General features: G+C 48.2%; 6 protein-coding genes across 6 annotated transcripts; 3 read left to right on the top strand and 3 right to left on the bottom strand.

Annotated features, from left to right (window-relative positions):
- Positions 1–558: 558 nt before the first annotated feature.
- On the top strand, positions 559–2,316 carry BDW43DRAFT_320719 (MFS transporter; the record flags this gene model as incomplete). The annotated part of the gene is made up of 3 exons (XM_032049148.1): positions 559–890; positions 954–1,143; positions 1,206–2,316. Exons 1-3 carry the CDS (start codon positions 749–751, stop codon positions 2,314–2,316), a joined length of 1,443 nt encoding a protein of 480 aa, XP_031898553.1. The 5' UTR covers positions 559–748.
- Positions 2,317–3,496: 1,180 nt separating this feature from the next.
- Positions 3,497–5,734, bottom strand: BDW43DRAFT_320717 (putative MFS transporter; the record flags this gene model as incomplete). The annotated part of the gene is made up of 10 exons (XM_032049147.1): positions 3,497–3,547; positions 3,914–4,018; positions 4,076–4,295; positions 4,348–4,832; positions 4,885–4,904; positions 4,954–5,051; positions 5,100–5,155; positions 5,209–5,236; positions 5,286–5,479; positions 5,534–5,734. 10 exons carry the CDS (start codon positions 5,732–5,734, stop codon positions 3,497–3,499), a joined length of 1,458 nt encoding a protein of 485 aa, XP_031898552.1.
- Positions 5,735–6,032: 298 nt separating this feature from the next.
- On the top strand, positions 6,033–7,731 carry BDW43DRAFT_320715 (glycoside hydrolase family 88 protein; the record flags this gene model as incomplete). The annotated part of the gene is made up of 2 exons (XM_032049146.1): positions 6,033–6,235; positions 6,301–7,731. Exons 1-2 carry the CDS (start codon positions 6,173–6,175, stop codon positions 7,729–7,731), a joined length of 1,494 nt encoding a protein of 497 aa, XP_031898551.1. The 5' UTR covers positions 6,033–6,172.
- Positions 7,732–7,772: 41 nt separating this feature from the next.
- BDW43DRAFT_320712 (putative C6 transcription factor) lies at positions 7,773–10,502 on the bottom strand. Its single transcript, XM_032049145.1, has 4 exons — positions 9,545–10,502; positions 8,922–9,493; positions 8,127–8,867; positions 7,773–8,065 (listed from the first exon to the last, which is right to left on the bottom strand). The coding sequence occupies exons 1-4, from the start codon at positions 10,433–10,435 to the stop codon at positions 7,894–7,896; spliced, it is 2,376 nt and encodes a 791-aa protein (XP_031898550.1). The 5' UTR covers positions 10,436–10,502; the 3' UTR covers positions 7,773–7,893.
- Positions 10,503–10,886: 384 nt separating this feature from the next.
- On the bottom strand, positions 10,887–12,344 carry BDW43DRAFT_301637 (putative endo-polygalacturonase; the record flags this gene model as incomplete). Its single annotated transcript, XM_032045087.1, has 2 exons — positions 10,887–11,350; positions 11,798–12,344. 2 exons carry the CDS (start codon positions 12,342–12,344, stop codon positions 10,887–10,889), a joined length of 1,011 nt encoding a protein of 336 aa, XP_031898549.1.
- Positions 12,345–14,350: 2,006 nt separating this feature from the next.
- Positions 14,351–17,420, top strand: BDW43DRAFT_320708 (OPT oligopeptide transporter protein-domain-containing protein; the record flags this gene model as incomplete). Its single annotated transcript, XM_032049144.1, has 13 exons — positions 14,351–14,549; positions 14,609–14,665; positions 14,715–14,791; positions 14,842–15,000; positions 15,078–15,208; positions 15,271–15,553; positions 15,612–15,787; positions 15,836–16,442; positions 16,501–16,573; positions 16,632–16,813; positions 16,875–16,992; positions 17,042–17,128; positions 17,180–17,420. 13 exons carry the CDS (start codon positions 14,351–14,353, stop codon positions 17,374–17,376), a joined length of 2,346 nt encoding a protein of 781 aa, XP_031898548.1. The 3' UTR covers positions 17,377–17,420.
- Positions 17,421–17,511: the final 91 nt, after the last annotated feature.

Below are 17,511 nucleotides of genomic sequence, written 5' to 3'. Positions count from 1 at the left end.
AAAAAGGGTCGATTTGTATGGAATACAGAGCTGCGTCGCTGGCTTACATGCGTCGCTCGCTTACCGATTACGTTAACAATATATTCGATTAGTCAGCTAGCGTCATGACGATCCATGATTTCTACCGTTTTCCATGATACTATTTATCTGGCAACTTTCCTATTCTGACTACTGATATACGTGGCCAAAACGCTCATTGATTAGTATTTAGTTGCTCAGAATGCTGTAGTTACAGGAATTCAGTCCCTTATTTATTGATATCTCTGGCCATAGAATTACGAGTGTATTTCGAATACCATTTATGTTGACAGAATAAGAAGAGCAAGCGGTGAGGCAAGCGGTAGAGTGTCCTAAACATGAAATCTTGTTTTGGCCATTTTGGCCACCTCGGTCCGCCGTAGTCCGTCTCCACAGGAGTCCCAGCAGGACTTTATTGTGATTACCAATCGACAGCATTGTAAGCCTCTGATAACTGTGCCATAACCCTGTAGCTACCGATACGTAGTGCCAATCCTGTGGAAAGGTTCGGCAAGTTCACCGATGGTTTACGAATCGTAATGTCCTGTTTCATTTTCGTATCGGCCTTCTGCCCGAGTTCATCTCCAACTGTCTACCAAAAGTTACCCGAAATATCACGTATTGGGACACATCTAGGTGCCAGGCATTTTTGGCCGTCTTGTTATATATATTGGTAGATGCCTACTTTCGTAACGCAACCCGAAAGACAGACAGGCAGTAAGTCAATAGGATGGGTATTCAACGGAACAATGATATTGAGAACTGTGGTCTGTCCGATCGTTTCGTGACAGGAGAACTGCCCCAGGCAGACAGGGCCTCAGTGAGTCTAGATGAGCACGAAGATCCCAGGAAATGGCCAGGAGGGAAGAAATGTAAAACGGCCTGAATGAACAATATAACATACGAGTTGTTTACTAACATTAAATGGGATCCAGGGCTGTGCACGGTGATTGTGGTTATGATGACCGCAACGATAGCATTTTGCTCGAGTATATACACGGCTGGTACTACTCACATCACCGAATACTATGGATGTTCGCGGACGGTTGCCACTCTTGGGGTGACCACCTTTCTTCTGGGATTCGCATCGGGGCCCCTTATCTTTGCACCTCTATCCGAAGTCTGGTTTGTCTGAACCCATCCTTGTCGTCGGCTCAGACGGTCCTAATAAAAGCCCTACATTTCAGTGGCCGAAACCAAATCTTCCGACTTACGCTAGGCCTTTTTGTGCTCTTCCAAATCGGGTGTGCTTTAGCCCCCAATATTGCAGCCTTGATCATCTTCCGCTTTTTCTCCGGGTTCTTTGGTTCCCCGACGGTAACCAACTCTGGAGGCTGTATTACTGATATCTGGCCCCAAAGCAACCGCTCCGTACCGTTAGCATTGTTTTCTGCTGGAAGCTTTCTCGGTCCTGTGTTTGCCCCAGTGGTCGGCGGTTTTGTTTCCGAGTACCTATCCTGGCAGTGGAACTTTTGGCTCGTTCTTATTCTGAGTGGAGCTGTCTACGTCGTCTCCTTGATCTTCCTACCAGAGACATACCCTCCAAAACTGTGGCGGGACAAGGCACGTCACTATGGCATACAGGCGGCAGAGACCTCCTTGAAGACACAGCTTCGCAAGACCCTGATTCGGCCCTGGCGGATGCTATTTGCAGAGCCCATCCTCTTCCTACTTTCGCTGTACATGGCCTTTATCTATGGCATCCTGTACCTCGACTTCACGGCATATCCCATCGTGTACGGACAGTCCCGTGGCTGGTCAGCAGGTATGTCCGGCCTCTCATTCCTCGGAATGGGCGTGGGTATGGCGGTTGCAACAATAGGATCTCCATACGTCAATGTCATCCATGGCAAATATGTCGCCAAACTCGGCCCCGAGCCCGAGGCCCGACTGCCACACCTGGTGAGCCTCTCCTGGCTTATTCCCGCCGGTCTATTCTGGTTTGGCTGGACCGCAATGCCCCCTACCCATTGGGTGGTTAGTATCCTGTCTGGGGTGCCCTTTGGGTTCAGCCTCATCATGCTCTTTCTCGGCATTACATCTTACCTCACTGATTGCTACGGCCCATATGGTGCCAGTGCTCTAGCAGCAAACGCGGTCTTCCGATCTATCTTTGGCGCTGTGTTTCCGCTGTTTGGGACCGACCTTTATGATGGGTTAGGGGTGCCTTGGGGGTCAAGTTTACTGGGTTTTGTGGCGCTGGCATTGGCGCCTTTGCCCTGGGTGTTCTATCGTTTTGGTCCAAGGATTAGGATGAGGAGTAAGTATCATCGGATGATGGTGGAGGGTGACGCATGAAGCTCTTCGAGTGGCAGATACGGCTAAGATGCACGTAACGCAGAGTATGTGGTATGGTCGGCGATATATACACAGAGTCACTTGTGAGACCGATAAGCACAGAGAAACACCTTTGTCAAAGTGACCTAAACAAACATTCACTTAGGCTTATCATTGAGCTTGTAATGAGGATCAAGCGAATTCAAGCCAAGAACAAAGAGATCAAAAACATGGAATCATGGAGAACTGAACTATTTGAAAAGTCTACATGGAACCTTCCCCTAAAATATACAATACCGTAAATCTTGCTTTCTATAATAAAGTGTTAATCACTGTGCACATGTCCCTTCCCCTGCAAGACATGGAAGCGCCCATCTTCTATCGCAAACCAATCCAAGATCAGCCTCAACATATATGTCATGCCCTAAGCCTTACCTCGCACTACTAATCACTGCGCCTCTCGAATAAGACCAACACACTCATACCATCATTCTCCTCCATGGCCGCGGCAGCAACAGTGAGCGCTTCGGTCAAGTTTTCCCTAGAATCAACCGACATCGCGCGACGACTCCCCACAGTAAAATTCATGTTTCCGACCACCAGAAAACGTCGCTCTCCCGTCTTAAACCGGATCCTTATTCATCAATGGTTCGACAACTACTCCCTCAAGGACTCCAACACGCGAACAGAGTTACATATCAACGGCCTAGAAGAAAGCGGCCGCTTCCTGCGCAGATTGATCGATGAAGATGGCATGGCTGCTACATGGCGAATATAATCGCGTCGTGATCGGGGGGTTGAGTCCGGGGTGCGCATTATCGGTGCTTTGTCTTCTAGGGACCTCGTTTAGTGGAGAAGAGCCTAGAAGGCTCAGAGAATTTATCGGGATGAGCGGGAGATAGCTGGGCTATTGAACCCTGGCGAAGGCGAGTCCGAAGCTGAAGATGGTAGTCCTTTCTCCCATGATGATACGGACGGTGAGGATGTTCCTGTGCAGGTCCAGACAATTAATCATGTTCGAGATGTCTTTAATCTGCCGCCCTTACAGCAGTTTACACGGCACTTGTTAGAACCACCTGTGTTTGGAGGGCTTATGAGGACTTCGGACACATGTACAAATTGCTGGATGCGATTGAGGGCGTGCTGCAGTTTCTCAGGGAAAAGGTTGGAGTTTCATTTATCCAATAATCTGGAGCAGCTGTCATGAAGTCCCGATGAACGCGAATGTACTCCAGCGCTGGGTGTACATTTGCTACAAATTGAAGAGTTATGTATATCCTCGCTACCCCGTGAAGCTGTTATCTCAAGTACTCAAGTTTGAATGTAATTATGCAATGTAGAGATATTGGTCATCGTTCGCACTATTATGCAACTATAAAAGCACATATTTCCGTCCCTCTCTGTAGACCTGACACCGATTAAGCGCAGGGCTAGTACACATACTGCAGTCTATTAGCAACAAGCCTAATATACAATCACCCCATTCACTTACCCGAAAGTCCTTATTCTCGTTATCAGTCATATCCAGGAAAGCCCCCGAATGAGTAATCTCCTCCGAATACCCATTCTCAGTAGCCGTCACAGAAGCCGCTCCTTTCTTCCCTTTGTTGCGCCGGACTAGAAGCAGTCGCAGGGCAAGAAGTGTGGCATTCATAACCCCGTAGAGACAGAAGTGTGCCGTGAAGCCCTTCGAATACCGTGGTGCATCAGATGATTGGAAGATCTGTCCATTTTCTGTGAGTTGAGACGGTCTCTTGTAATAGTGACTCAAAGGCTATACCTGTGGTGCGGTCGCATTGCCAGCAGCCCATGCAATGAATGTCATGGCAAGCACGGTCGATTTCTTCGTTTGACCGGCGACATTGCGGGATATCAGAGAGAAGAGCAGGTTTCCTTCGGCCCAGATGAACTGAGTACAGTAGAATGCGATCAACAGACCAACCCGCGTTGAAGGTGTTGGTGCGATGGTGTATATGATAGCCGTGCCGATAATAGGAGGACTTGTTCTGTCAGAGAATATGCCAATAGCTTGAAGAAGGGCAAAGAACTCACATCGTCCACAAGTGCATGATCAAAATCGTTTGATCCGTCCAAGAAGACAGTGAGGCTCCACCTACCATCACCGCGCTGGTAACAGCACCCTGCGCAATGTTTAATAATTGTGTCTGTAACGTGGTGAATCCGAAGCTTTTAATGATGATGTTTGAGAAGACACCCAGACCACCGAGGACTAGTGTGCTGGACACCTGCATCAAGACATAGAGCCAGATAATAGGATCAGCGAGGGCTTCTCGCAGTTGATATTTCTTGTACGTCTTGTTTTGGATGCCCGTTTCGTTGGCCCTGACCCGTTCCACGAGTAAACGCTTTTCGTCTTCAGTAAAACACTTTGCTTTCATAGGGCTGTCGGGAAGATACCAGCCCAGGAACATTGCCCAGACACAGGTCGCACCGCCGAGGACCAGAAAGAGTAGTTGCCACGATTTGATGCCGTGGCCGACGTAGTGACCGGTGCCCCAAGCCATGATGCCTCCTACCTATGTAGTGTTAGGGGTGGAGGAGAAAAGGGGAGGGTGAAAGGGTGAGTACCATCATTTGGACCCCCATCACTAGCATTGTTAGTTGTATGCAATGTGCAAAGAGGAGAGTGGTGCATACTGCAGTTCCATAGGCTGGTTAAGATCGGCTGTTCCTTGCGCGTGTACCACATTGATGTCATTTGAACAAAGATAGGCTGGACGCAGGATTCAAAACATCTTGGGAACGATTAGAGGGGCAATTGAATACACATTAGATAGACTAACCCCAGTAGGAATCGAACAACCATCAACCCGGGGAAGTTGGTGGCAGCTGCACTGCACTGGAATATATCAATCGCTATGATACTAGATAAATTCGAGACTATCAACGTACTGCGATGACCACACCCCAGAGAAATATACTATTCCAGCCAGTCAGTCAGCAGTCTCGTATATAGGACAATCACTTACTTGGCAGCAAGATACTTTGCGACTGGCATTTTTTGAGCCAAGAAGTTGGTCGGATATTCACCCACAACGACTCCGATATATAATATCGTTCCGAGCCAATTGTACTTGTTACTATTCAGCCCTGCATCCTCCTGGATCCCCATAATCGAGCTGAACCCTAGAGTTCCCTTATCAAGCGCTTGGCAGAAGTATGTCTGGACCATTTGGTTAGTGGGTCTTCCTCTCTGTTTTGAATGTTGGAAACGCACTCCAACCATGCACAGAAGAATCCTCTTGTTGACCTTCCAGAACAGTTGCCGATCGGTTGCCTCATCGATTTCGACTGGAGGCCCAGTTGCGTAGACGGCAGTTTCCTCGTCGACACCCGACATAAGCTGGGGCTTCTCGGATGGGTCAATGTGCCCATGCTCGGATGATATGCCTTTACGGTCGGGTTGGATGTCCGCCATAGTGTTGGTGATTCCCGCCGACAATGCGTGGTGTCGTAGGGTAAGATAGAAAATAATAAAGTATATCACTGCAAATTGTACGAAAGATCGCATGTCGTCTCACACTTTAAACCGAAACCATCGTATCACCTGCTCGATATTAACATGATAGCACACGTCCCTTGACTGGCAGTGGAATAATCTGGGGAGAGAGGGAGTCGGGGGTTGGCCGGCAGTTGCTCCGATAATCTAGCATCAGCGCTGCTCCGCCAATTCCTCCGACGCCGTTCAACGCTTGACTGGTTGCATATACAATATAGCAACATAGCATCCAACGAATTCTTTATCCCTTCATTAATTAAATACTGTATATTTATCTTCCTGTGTTTGCGTGATGCATGCACCAGGACTTTGAGGACACCGAACTAGAACTTACAGACCCTTCCCAGCAATATAAAGATGGCCGCGGATACAGGAGTATCAACAAAACGAGCACTAGAGCTATGGGCAAATGGAGCAAGTGTAAGCAAATCGCCATATCACAGGCAACGGGAGACTGCGTCTAATATCTGCAGTCAACAGAAAAGCCGAAAGCAGGATCGATGTCATCAACAAGCCCATGCCCGCTAGTCAAGGCACTATACTCCGAATCAGTTACAGTGAAGCTCTGGAGCGTGGCTAGTAGAGCCCTAGGCAGTGTATCGCCACCGACACTTTACCCTGAATACACCGGCGCAGACGGTGCAACCTACGTCTACCGCACTCTAGATTTCTGGACATCCGGCTTCTTCCCAGGCTCGCTGTACCTCCTCCTCGAACGGCAAACCCGGTACCCAAACTTCTATGGCACACCATGGCAATCAAACAAGGACAGTCCCCTCCCTCACAAATTACAGCTCCAACATCTCTGCCAATGGTGGACAGCCAATCTGCACGCCAACGCCGCAAAGCGCGATACCCACGACCTGGGATTCATGATAGCGCCTTGGGCAATGAAAGCGTGGTCTCTCAATCGCGACCCTCAGGCATACAATAGCCTGATCCTAGCTGCGCATTCACTAGCCAGCCGCTTTGATGAGCGCGTCCAGTCTCTCCGTAGCTGGGATATATGCCATACGAAACTGTACTCCTTCACGAACCCCGAGAAAGATTTCCTCGTGATTATCGATAACATGCTAAACCTCGACCTGTTGTTCTGGGCTGCAAAGGAGACAGGAAACACCAAATTTTACGATATTGCGATAGCTCACGCGCGGACAACAGCCAGGCATCATATACGACCCGATAGCAGTACAGTCCACGTTGTCAACTATGACATGGCGACGGGTTTGCCGAAGTTGAAGTTCACACATCAGGGGTACAGTGATGAGAGCTGTTGGGCGCGCGGGCAGGCGTGGGGAATCCTGGGATTCGCGCAAACCTTCGAGTGGACGGGCGAGGCAGATCTTTTATTGATTGCGCGGCAATTGGCTGATTACTTTATTCGTCGGTTGCCGGTAGATGGAGTGCCGTATTGGGACTTTGATGCCCCCATGGACTCCGCTTGTCCGAGAGATACATCTGCGGGGATGGTGGCGGGCTGTGGGATGTTGTTGATTTTTAAGGCGTTAAGGGGTGTGGATGCGAATGCTGCTGGGTTTTATTTGAGATCGGCCATGAGCATTCTAGCTGGGACAGTGGTTGGCTTTATGACTCCAGGCGATCAAGGATTCTACACTGATTGTTCTGATGCGGTCGCGCCCGTTTATCCTGAGGATATTCCTGAGCATGACAAGAGGCAACCCGGGAGGCTAGGGATTAGAAGCTCGCGTCCGCTGCAAAATGAGGACACTGCTGGTGCAAAATTACCGGAAACAATTCTCGACGGCGCGACAATCAATAACTATCAATTTGCAACGCGCCGGTGGGCAAATCATGGGCTCGTCTATGCGGATTATTATTTCATGCTCATGGGGAATATGCTGCTGGAGATGGGACTGGTCACTGAGTCAAGCGCTACTATTTATGGAGGACATTAATTATAACAAAGATGGTTTGGCATGCATGAAGGGGCCGCAATGCAGTGTGCAATGGGTGTATTGGGAGGAAATTAGAGCTAGGTGCGATATATTAGAGATCGATTTATTGCGTTTGGTCAATTGTGAGGCGTATATGCAACTTCTCAAACTCGGTGGCATTATTCATTGACTCTTCTGTTCCAGGCGGGCGGAATGCTCCCCCATGACGGCTCCATCCACCTCGCTTGCACCATACCGACTGATCCTTTGACCTGGACTGGGCGTCGTCTGCAGGTATCCGGGAGAAGGACAAGCAAACCCAGCGGATAGATGGGCATACGATGGACTGGTCTGACTGTTCCGCACGGACGCGTGCGATGATGCAACCTCAAGAGGTGAATTGTCCAATGCCGAACGGATTTATATCGGGGAAATCCAGGAGAGTCTGCTGGAATGATAAAGGAAGCGGGGGGAACGCCAAGCCAACGGAGGTGTCCGAGTGATTATCTGGTATTGGCACTGGAAAATCCTGATCTGTGTACGTATTGCTTGGTAACATAGCAGTGCGTTCGTGGAGCGTTGGGCTACCTATAATGTCTGCTGCCTTTGGAGGCCCTGTACTTTCAGAGTATGCAGTCTGTCGGATATCCAAGCTAGGTTTTGAGAATGCAGGAAAGTTGTCCCTTGCCTGAAGCAGACGCTTCGCAAAGCCTGAAGCAAGGTTGTCCTTTTGGCTATCTTGCATATCTTGTGGGCCTGCCCATCGGCGAGAGATCTCAAATAGGCTAGCAACTAGCGAGTCTAATGAGGTGGGTATTGGGCTCCCGTAGTATCTAGAGTGCGTTAGGAGCATTCGTCCAGCGATGAAAAGACAGAAGGAAAACTGCGGATTGGTGAGGATGGATGAGCATAGAAGAAACTGGCGGCCGATGATACTAATTTCTGAAGCAGCCTTGAGACAGGTTTCTGCTGAGGATGTGGAAGGTAGTTTGACTGGGCAGGACTGCCAGTGTAAGGGCGGGTAAGCAATCCCTTGATGTAAAAGGATAACAGCCGTGTTGTGCGTGGTATGTGCAAGGGTTAGATTAGGGTCCATGATTCCGTCTGCATTAAGAACGGAAGCGTCACGCCATTTAGGCGGCAGAAAGAGCTTCCATCTGATAACAGTTAGTTGCAGTGACAAAACGAATAAAATAATAACAAGCGCGTACTGAACCATCCGGAGATCCAGCTCCTTAAAGTACATCAGCCAGAGCTGCGTTTTATCCGCGTCCCGGATGTCGAGTGCGTGATGTAGGAAGAAATTTGTGACGAGTGCTAGAGACTCGGTGGCTTCGATGCAGTACGCAAAACCACCGATACAGTCCTGCTCCTTTGAACCAGTCGTCACTCGGCTCTCTGTCAACAAAGCTCGATGGGGACTGGCAGCCTTGGTATCTGATATTCCGAAATAAGGCGGTCGTACTTCGACTTCCTGCTCCCAGAGCGCGCCTTCGCAGGGGAGCCGCCGCTTAACATCTGCGCTGGTCAGGCTGATATTCCAACCCGTGGATACGCTGCAGAAACGATCCATCAGAAAAACCGTCCAGAAGACGCGGCGCCTTTCTTCCGCTTCTCTCCAAGACGTGGATGGCTTTAGAAAAGCCATCCGCCGTATCAGTGTTTCGCCGGACTGTGTATTGCTGGAAAACTGCTCTTCCTCAACGCTCAATTGAAGTTGCTCTACTGTACGAGCCATTCCTCCTACTATTGACCATGAAGATGGACCACGTCCACGGCCGATCTGCAGCGACATTAGATATTATGCAGATGGTCAAGGACACCAAAACCTTACTGTGTCAAATGCAATGATCACTAGAGCCTGAAGATTCTCAACCGAGAATGACTCCATGCCACTTAATAAAACGTGCTGCCTACTTTTCTCTGCCATTTCTGCCTTCTCTACATCGTTTCCAAGTCGTCTATCGTCGGAGAACCGGCTACATAACGCGACAATGGCGTGTAAGATATGAACTGCCCTTTGTCGTCCCTGGTGCGTGTGAATCTGTTCACGAAATTTCCTCACATGTAAGATAGGGATCCAATGATGAATGTTTGCGAAATAGAATTCGACAAGATCTAGCATCAAGTCTGAGTCAAGGATGTCGAAGTGTGTCCCATCCCGCGACAAGGGCTGTGGAGTGGGTACCACGTCCACTTTCCGTCGCTTTGGAGACCGAATATCGCCATCACCATCACCATTCTTCGGTAGCTCCATGGGAAACTCTGCCCCGTCCTCGTTCCGAGCAAGTTGTAACAGGGACCCCTTAATGGCTTCCCGTGCATGACCGAGTTGTCCACTCGGGGTTTCAACGTCATGACCATAATCCCTTGCTACCCCAGGAAAGATAGTATTAGGATGAAGCACTTCCCAAAGCTGCTTCCACAAAATACTCTGTCCGAGGAACATATTCTCTAGCGTATCAATGCGTTGATAGAGCTGGTCTACGGCTCCTGCGCGTAGGCCGGGCTTCAGCCGACGGTCGTCGTAAACGCATCGCACACCGAAGCGCTCGCATTGTGAGCATGGCTGCTCGCGACTACAGCGTGCCTTTTTCTTTCGACAAGACTGGCAAGCGGGGATATCTTCGTCGGGCTTCGATGACTCCTGGTCTTGCGGTTGCTGCTGGGATTGCTGTCGTTGGTCCTGTGTGGACGTTGACCGACCGTTTGCTTTTGGGCGCATTATTGCGGCATTGGCATTGAGATATTTCTAACGAGAACATTCGATTGAAAATCAGGTCCATGTTCCCCACGGGGCAGAGTATTGCATGATTGCAGAGTCGATATTTTTCCCCGCATGACAGGAGGATCTTCGCGCCGGAGGAAGTATCGGAGCCCCTCCGGAGCAAATTATAAGCACGAATTGGCTACTGCAGATCAGTCTCACATTACCGCATTAGGTAATATTCCGGCTGGGCCCCGATGATCTATGCTTTGGCTCAATCTTCCGCCTAAATGGAGGAATCTGAGCTCGAGATGGAACTGAAAAACAAATCAATCTAGTTGAATGCCTAGGCGTCATATCGTAAGACTTCAGTACCTAATCACTGAGAGTGTTGGTATCTTCTACTTATATATATATATATCTCTCTCTAGTCAAAGGACAAATCAAGAGCAGCCCACCCCCCAAACACCTATTGCCCGCTTGTAAAGTTCAATCCATTCACATACTCATTAGCAAACATGGGCACAAAATCGAATGTGTAGTACCATGACGGCTTAGCCATCTCACCGTGGATGAGCTTTTCATTGACCCGCAGGTTGGCAAACGTCACATTCGAGATATTCCGTAGCTGATCATATCCCAAGAGAAGCGAGGGATTGGCATGCGACCCATTGTACACCAGGCCTTTCACGTAAACATTCCGGGTTCCCCTGCCCGGGGACGTGTTATACTTTGAGTTATACATCACGCGAAAATTAAGCAATTGGCCCAAACGGAAGTTCTCGACCCGAACGTCCTCAATTTGAATAGTCCGAATGAAGTCGCTATCACCAGGGTTAATCGCAATGCACCCCTGGTACCAGAGTTGTGGCTCGTGGTGGTCCAGGATGTCGACGTTGCGAATAACGACCCCGTCCATCGTTTCGGGATTATCTGAATTCCCACGGGTTCCGATATTAATCGGATGAGCCCAGTCCGCCCAAAGGGAGGAGATTTGGGTCGTAATGTTTTTCGAGTCGCCGTAGTACTCCCAGAGGTGCTGGTATAGGGCGATATTGTCGTCGGAGTTTCGTAGGAACACGCCATCGACAAGGATATTCTCGCTGTAAAAGAAGTTGATCCCATCGCCATTACCGGTAGAGGACATGGAACGGAGTACGGGAAGAGTGATGTCCTTCGAAGTACCGGTTGTAACAGAGGATCCTTTCGCTCCTAGGATGAGGATGTCCTATACTAGGATATTTCTCGACCATTCTATAAGTATCCCGCCCGTTCTCTTGGGGTTAATCACACCGCGTCCCTGGATTGAACCATTGGTCGCGTTCTGAAATGTAAGTCGGAATGTCACCACAGCGCCGGAAGCGAGATATACAGTCTTACCAGAGGGCATTGCCAGTGTTCCGTTTCCATCAGAGGACCCATTATCGATGCCGGGGCCAAAGTACAGGATGTCGGGATCATGCGGAACAGGAACATCAGTTTCTACTGCGTTGGTGAAGAGTTGTAGAGTATCGAAAATATCGTCATTCACTTGGAGTACTACAATGCGTGGGCGGTTAAGAGTAAAAGTGATCATATTTCCTGTTATGGTGGGCTGAATGTCATAGGAATGTGGCCTAACGATGGCAGATTGAACTGGTGCCTTCTTGTACGTTACAAAAGCATCGACAGACCCGGAGAAATCGAACAATGCAAATGAGGTATTGTGTTCAATCCCTTTCCCGGATGTCGTATTGGCCTCTGAGACAATGGTTCCGTACGATTCAACAGTGTACAGAGGGCTGCTGGACTGTTTAACCTGAACATCGTACGAACTTGCTAGCTCCAGTCCTGCTGGAAATTTGTGTGTCTTGATGCTGCTATTGAGAGTGGATAAGGCATGAACGGCTTGTAAAAAGGCAAGAAGAGCCAATAAAGCCAAAGCCATGATACATGACATGATTCCCATGACCAAGTCGTCCGATACTGACACCCGGATGATATTCCAACCAGACTGCCTTATAAGCTACAATGATATCTTGCAGTCTGAACGTCAAAGTCGCATGCATCACTTATGGTATTCTTCTGTCAGTTCAATCCTCTGACTATGGACTGGAAATGATCCGACAATTGCCCCGTTCCGCCGATGAAGCTGCGCACATTTACAAGCATATGTGTAAACCGACTGGCATGGCCTCCCTCGCCAATGTCAATTCAAGTTATTCACGCGGGCTACTTCTGGGGAGAAAAAGAAGGAAAAAAACCCGAATAAAACAAACACTAGAAAAACGGTAAAGTAAACACAGATTACTAAATATAATATATCATAGAGCGGTACCACCAGATATTAAAAAGCGTCCAGAATTTAGCTACGTCTAAAGGCTACCAGGGCGAAGAGTATAGAAGAGGAAGCCCTAGTGGCATTATAATGTTTAATTCTACTGTCATCGCAGAGTTCCCCTCCCTGCATAACCTCTGCTCGTTTATAGAACTCAGAGCTGAGGACGTAGTCCGTCTAAGATGTTGCAAATCCATGGTTCCACGGTTGAACAAGTAAGCACAATACTCAAAGTATGAGTGGATCATGGAAATGATTTTTTAAGAATATTGACCATAACTTGAGAAAAGGGACCCACAAGATAATCCGTTTGATGTGTGCCTGGAAGGCATATAGACTGGGTAAACAATCCCACAGAATTTGTTGAGCGACAAAGGCGTACTGTCGACATAGTATCGGATCGATGTAAATATGCCAAGAATGACCGTTTCGTACGAAGGGGCAGCTCAAAGGCGCGACCGAAATTTTCCCGACCATGCGGCCATGTACGCCAATCTGATATCACGTTTGATGCATGCAAGGTCGCGTCAGCGGCATGGTAATTCGCCGAAGTGGGGAAGCTGTGATGACGCGAAATAGGGCATTGATGGTCATTCCGTCTTGCAGTCCAATACACAGTCCACCTCTTGGAGAAACCTTCATTTATACTGACAGGTAGATGCCTTGGTCCGACGAAGGAGATCCCTGTGACCTCCATGTCGATTGATACTATCGGCAGTTTTATATTGATCCGTATACGATAACGTTCTTCTCGAGTGTGGGGGTGTCTTGAATTTTCACCATTGATATACATCACGCCGTTCAACTACTAACCTGGCCATTGAATTAAATTTCTTGTCGTCATATGCGCTAAAGTTTTGTCCATAAGCACGCCATTGATTTAATTGGTATTGAGACTCGGGCCGAACCGATCCCGAGTATATTCCCTATAAGCAAAGTCTAAGTATCAAATTACAAGGCTTCTATTCATGTCACGGTTGGAGCTCGTCGCACTCTAAGCTGTACTCGCATATATTCTACACCTTAAATGCCAACTAGCTATTGTTTGTAGCCGTCTAGGGTTGGTCTATGTGCCCCGAACCGTGGACAATCCTAAAGAGCAAGCCTGTCTCCTAGTCTGCGCGCTACTTCCCACATATACGACGCATATCTTGTCGGTTGATCCTTGTTACTTGCCTTTTATCTTCATCGGTAGCTCTCTCCCCCATCTTTTCATTACCTTTATTTGATCTTTTTAATCCATTCATTATTTCTTTCTTTCCCCCTTGGTGCTTATTCGGACCGGGTACGCGAGCCTCAGTGGGATCGTGGGTGTCGCCGTACGTGGGACAATAAAACATCCAAGTTTCACTATAGTAACTCTACTGGGATGATTTATATTTTTCTTTATTTCATTGGTGGCTTATGCCTCTATGTTAGGTAAACTATGATGCGATAAACCATGCTTGATAGCGTGATAGACATCCTTGCCATATTCTGGTGGGTCTACAGGAATCTGGTTTTGCGAACGCCTGCGCCTGAGAAACGGACTGGGATATAATATATTATCCATCTTCCCACATAGTACATGCACCGGTTTTGTCAGAATCGCTGGGTGTGCCTATTTAATCCCCGCCATGGCGTCTGAAACTTCTTCAGATCACATTAAACCCAAAGATGGTCGAGATGATAGCAAGAATGGGCCCACCGTCGAAGCTCGCACGGTAGATTTACGATCATATGGAGGAGCAAATGAGCTTTCAAAACTAGGAGAGGCAACCGAATTGTCACCTGTGGAGGCGTTCAAATGGAATGTTGAAGGGGACGAGTCACCGTGTGGGTAACGTACGGCGAAGATGAAGCTACGGGTAACACGTTAACAGGCGGTGTTGTAGTTCCTGAGGTAGCAGCATGTGTATCTAACAAAGATAATCCGACCATGCTCTGTAACAGTATGCCAACCATCCTCATACCTGTCACGGTCTGCTGACCTCTCTCCAGCTATGCGGGCGTGGATTTTGATTACAATCTTCGTCATTGTGTTTTCTGGTGTCAACCAATTTTTCGGGCTACGATATGTAGGTCTAACGTCCACCGCCGCAACGCGAACTATGCTAATAGTGACTAGCCATCTCTTACCATCGGTTACGTTGTTGCCCAGCTTCTCGTTTATCCTATCGGTCGGGCTTGGGAAAAGCTTCCACGCTGGAGAGTCCCACTGGGAAGACTGTCGTTTGACATCAACCCGGGCAGGTTCACCATCAAAGAACATGCCTTTATTGTGATAGTTAGTTGGCTTTGTCCTTGACATGCTCTTTCCATTCTACATCATTTCTGTTGGCTTACGCGACAATGAAACTATAGTGTGTTAATATTAGCGCCTCCACACCTTATGCTCAAGGCTCATTGATGGCCATCATTCATCCTCGGTTTTGGGGCCGTGATTATGGTGCTGGGTTCTCTTTTCTGTACCTGCTGACAACCCAGATGATTGGGTAGGTAGACTGTGCGCAAAGGAACTTTCCGCTAGTCTTGTATACTAATTCATCTTTTTAAGCTTCGGCCTGGCTGGACTTGCTCGCCGGTGGATTGTCTACCCTGCCGCCCTCATTTGGCCTACGTCCCTTTCATCCACCGTTCTCTTCCGCGCTCTCCACGAACGTGAGGATCATTCCCCTGTAAATGGATGGACTATCACTAGATATAGTTTCTTTGCGTCCTTTACAATTTTTGGATTTGTGCTCTTCTGGTTCCCAGATTATATCTGGACCAGCCTGAGTAGTTTTGCATTCATCACCTGGATCGTGCCTCACAATCAAGTTGTTAACACATTGTTCGGAGTGAGTCCTCTTCACGGCACTGTATAATTTGCGATTTTACCTAATACGAATGGTACAGATGAACTCGGGTTTGGGACTTCTGCCGATTAGTCTCGACTGGACAGAGATTAACTATGCTGGGTTTCCACTCACCACCCCATTCTACATTACATGCAATGCATTCGCTACAATCGTGATATTCTACTTCTTCCTTTCGCCAGTCCTATATTACACGAACGTCTGGAATAGTGCTTAGTGAGTGAATATAGTTCCCCTTGCTTTTTGGTCTAACCCATTCTCTAGCCTTCCGCTTCTATCTTCGGGTACGTTTGATAATACCGGCCAGTCGTATAATATCACACGCGTGGTTGATGCGAATCTAAACTTTGTCGAGAGCAAATACCAATCCTACTCACCGATGTACATCTCGATCGCCTATGCTCTCACGTACGGTCTGGGCTTTGCGGCAGTGACGGCCGTAATCCTGCATACTTATCTCTACAATGGTAGCGAGATCTGGGCTAAATTTAGGAACTCTCGTGCTGGCGGGGAGGACATTCATCGTCGACTGATGCATGCGTACAAGGACGTGCCAGACTGGTGGTATGGGGTGTTGACCGTTGTCGTGCTCGGACTGGGCATTCTCACCGTGCGATACTGGGAGACGGATTTGCCCGTCTGGGGATTCCTCATCGTCTGTTTTGGCATGGGGGTTGTCTTGATTCTCCCGGAAGGGATCCTGCAGGGAACAACTAACCAACGAGTGTTTCTGAATATCATTACCGAGCTTATCGCGGGATATGCGTGGCCCGGCAGCGCTATCGCAAACACCATGGTCAAGTGTTATGGTTATAACTCGATTAAACATGCGATGGACTTTGCACAGGACCTCAAAATGGGGCAGTATATGGTGCGTGTGTATCCCATATGATTTTTTTTTTCGTGATACTAACGAGTTCCTCATGCAGAAAATCCCGCCTCGGACTCTTTTTGCCGGTCAGATCTATGCATCTATTATTGCAACTATGACGCAAACTGGAGGTGCGCTTCACCAGCCTCTTTGATATCAGGAATTGGCAAACTGACTTGAGATTGTCAGTGCTGCGCTGGATGCTAGGACATATCTCTGGACTTTGCGATCCTAAGAACCCGAATCGCTTCACATGCAACGGGTCCAAGGTTATGTACAACTCTTCCATCATTTGGGGAACGATCGGCCCACAAAGGCTGTTCCAGAGCGGACAGGTATACAACGCGCTCATGTACTTCTTCTTACTTGGAGTACGTTAGCACTTGATTGACACATCTACTACTTCGATAGTGAAAAGCTAATACCATTCAGCCCGTGGTCACTGTCATAGTATATGTTCTGTACCGGCGTTATCCCAATAGCTGGCTGAAGTATGTGAATGTACCCATCTTCTTCAATGCTGCCGGCAATATTCCCCCTGCTACTACGAGTGAGTGGTCCACTCTGTTACCTTTGCTATATGAGACTAACCGACATAGCGCAATACTCTCTCTGGTTTATTGTCGGCTTTATTTTCAACTTTTGGATTCGCCGACGCGCCTTCCAGTGGTGGAAGCGATACAATTGTGAGTTCCTTCATCTCGCATTGTCCCATGAATACTAAATAACGCGACCAGACCTGCTCCAAGCTGCCATGGATACGGGTACTGCTCTTGCGACAATTATCATATTCTTTGCCCTGAGCTACACTGGCACCAAGCTTAATTGGTGGGGCAATACGGTTGGATCGAATACCTATGATTCTCAATCTGTTCCGTACTTGACCGTGTCGAAGGGAGGCCATTTTGGTGCGGGGCCAGGGGAGTTCAAGTAGAGAGTTGAAATAATTTCCGTTGGCATCGATAGAGCCCATGCAAGGACTTTCTGTGTGAGCTTGTCGGGTCATGTCGATATGTTATTTAACGTTGACTAGACTTCCAAGTTGTATGTATTTACGTTAATACTTCAG

This window comes from Aspergillus alliaceus (genome assembly GCF_009176365.1).
Source record: "Aspergillus alliaceus strain CBS 536.65 unplaced genomic scaffold BDW43scaffold_33, whole genome shotgun sequence".
NCBI lineage: Eukaryota > Fungi > Ascomycota > Eurotiomycetes > Eurotiales > Aspergillaceae > Aspergillus > Aspergillus alliaceus.
Note: the sequence above shows the minus strand (reverse complement) of the source record. Positions and strands in the feature narration are given on the sequence as shown.

What these genes read in the sequence shown, in the direction of transcription:
- BDW43DRAFT_320712 (XM_032049145.1), bottom strand. Translation starts at nt 10,435, where the DNA reads ATGCGCCCAAAAGCAAACGGTCGGTCAACGTCCACACAGGACCAACGA. An exon ending in TGATCATTGCATTTGACACA is followed by an intron (nt 9,494 to 9,544) that starts GTAAGGTTTTGG and finishes ATGTCGCTGCAG; the next exon opens with ATCGGCCGTGGACGTGGTCC. An exon ending in GATTTCCCCGATATAAATCC is followed by an intron (nt 8,066 to 8,126) that starts GTTCGGCATTGG and finishes CGTGCGGAACAG; the next exon opens with TCAGACCAGTCCATCGTATG.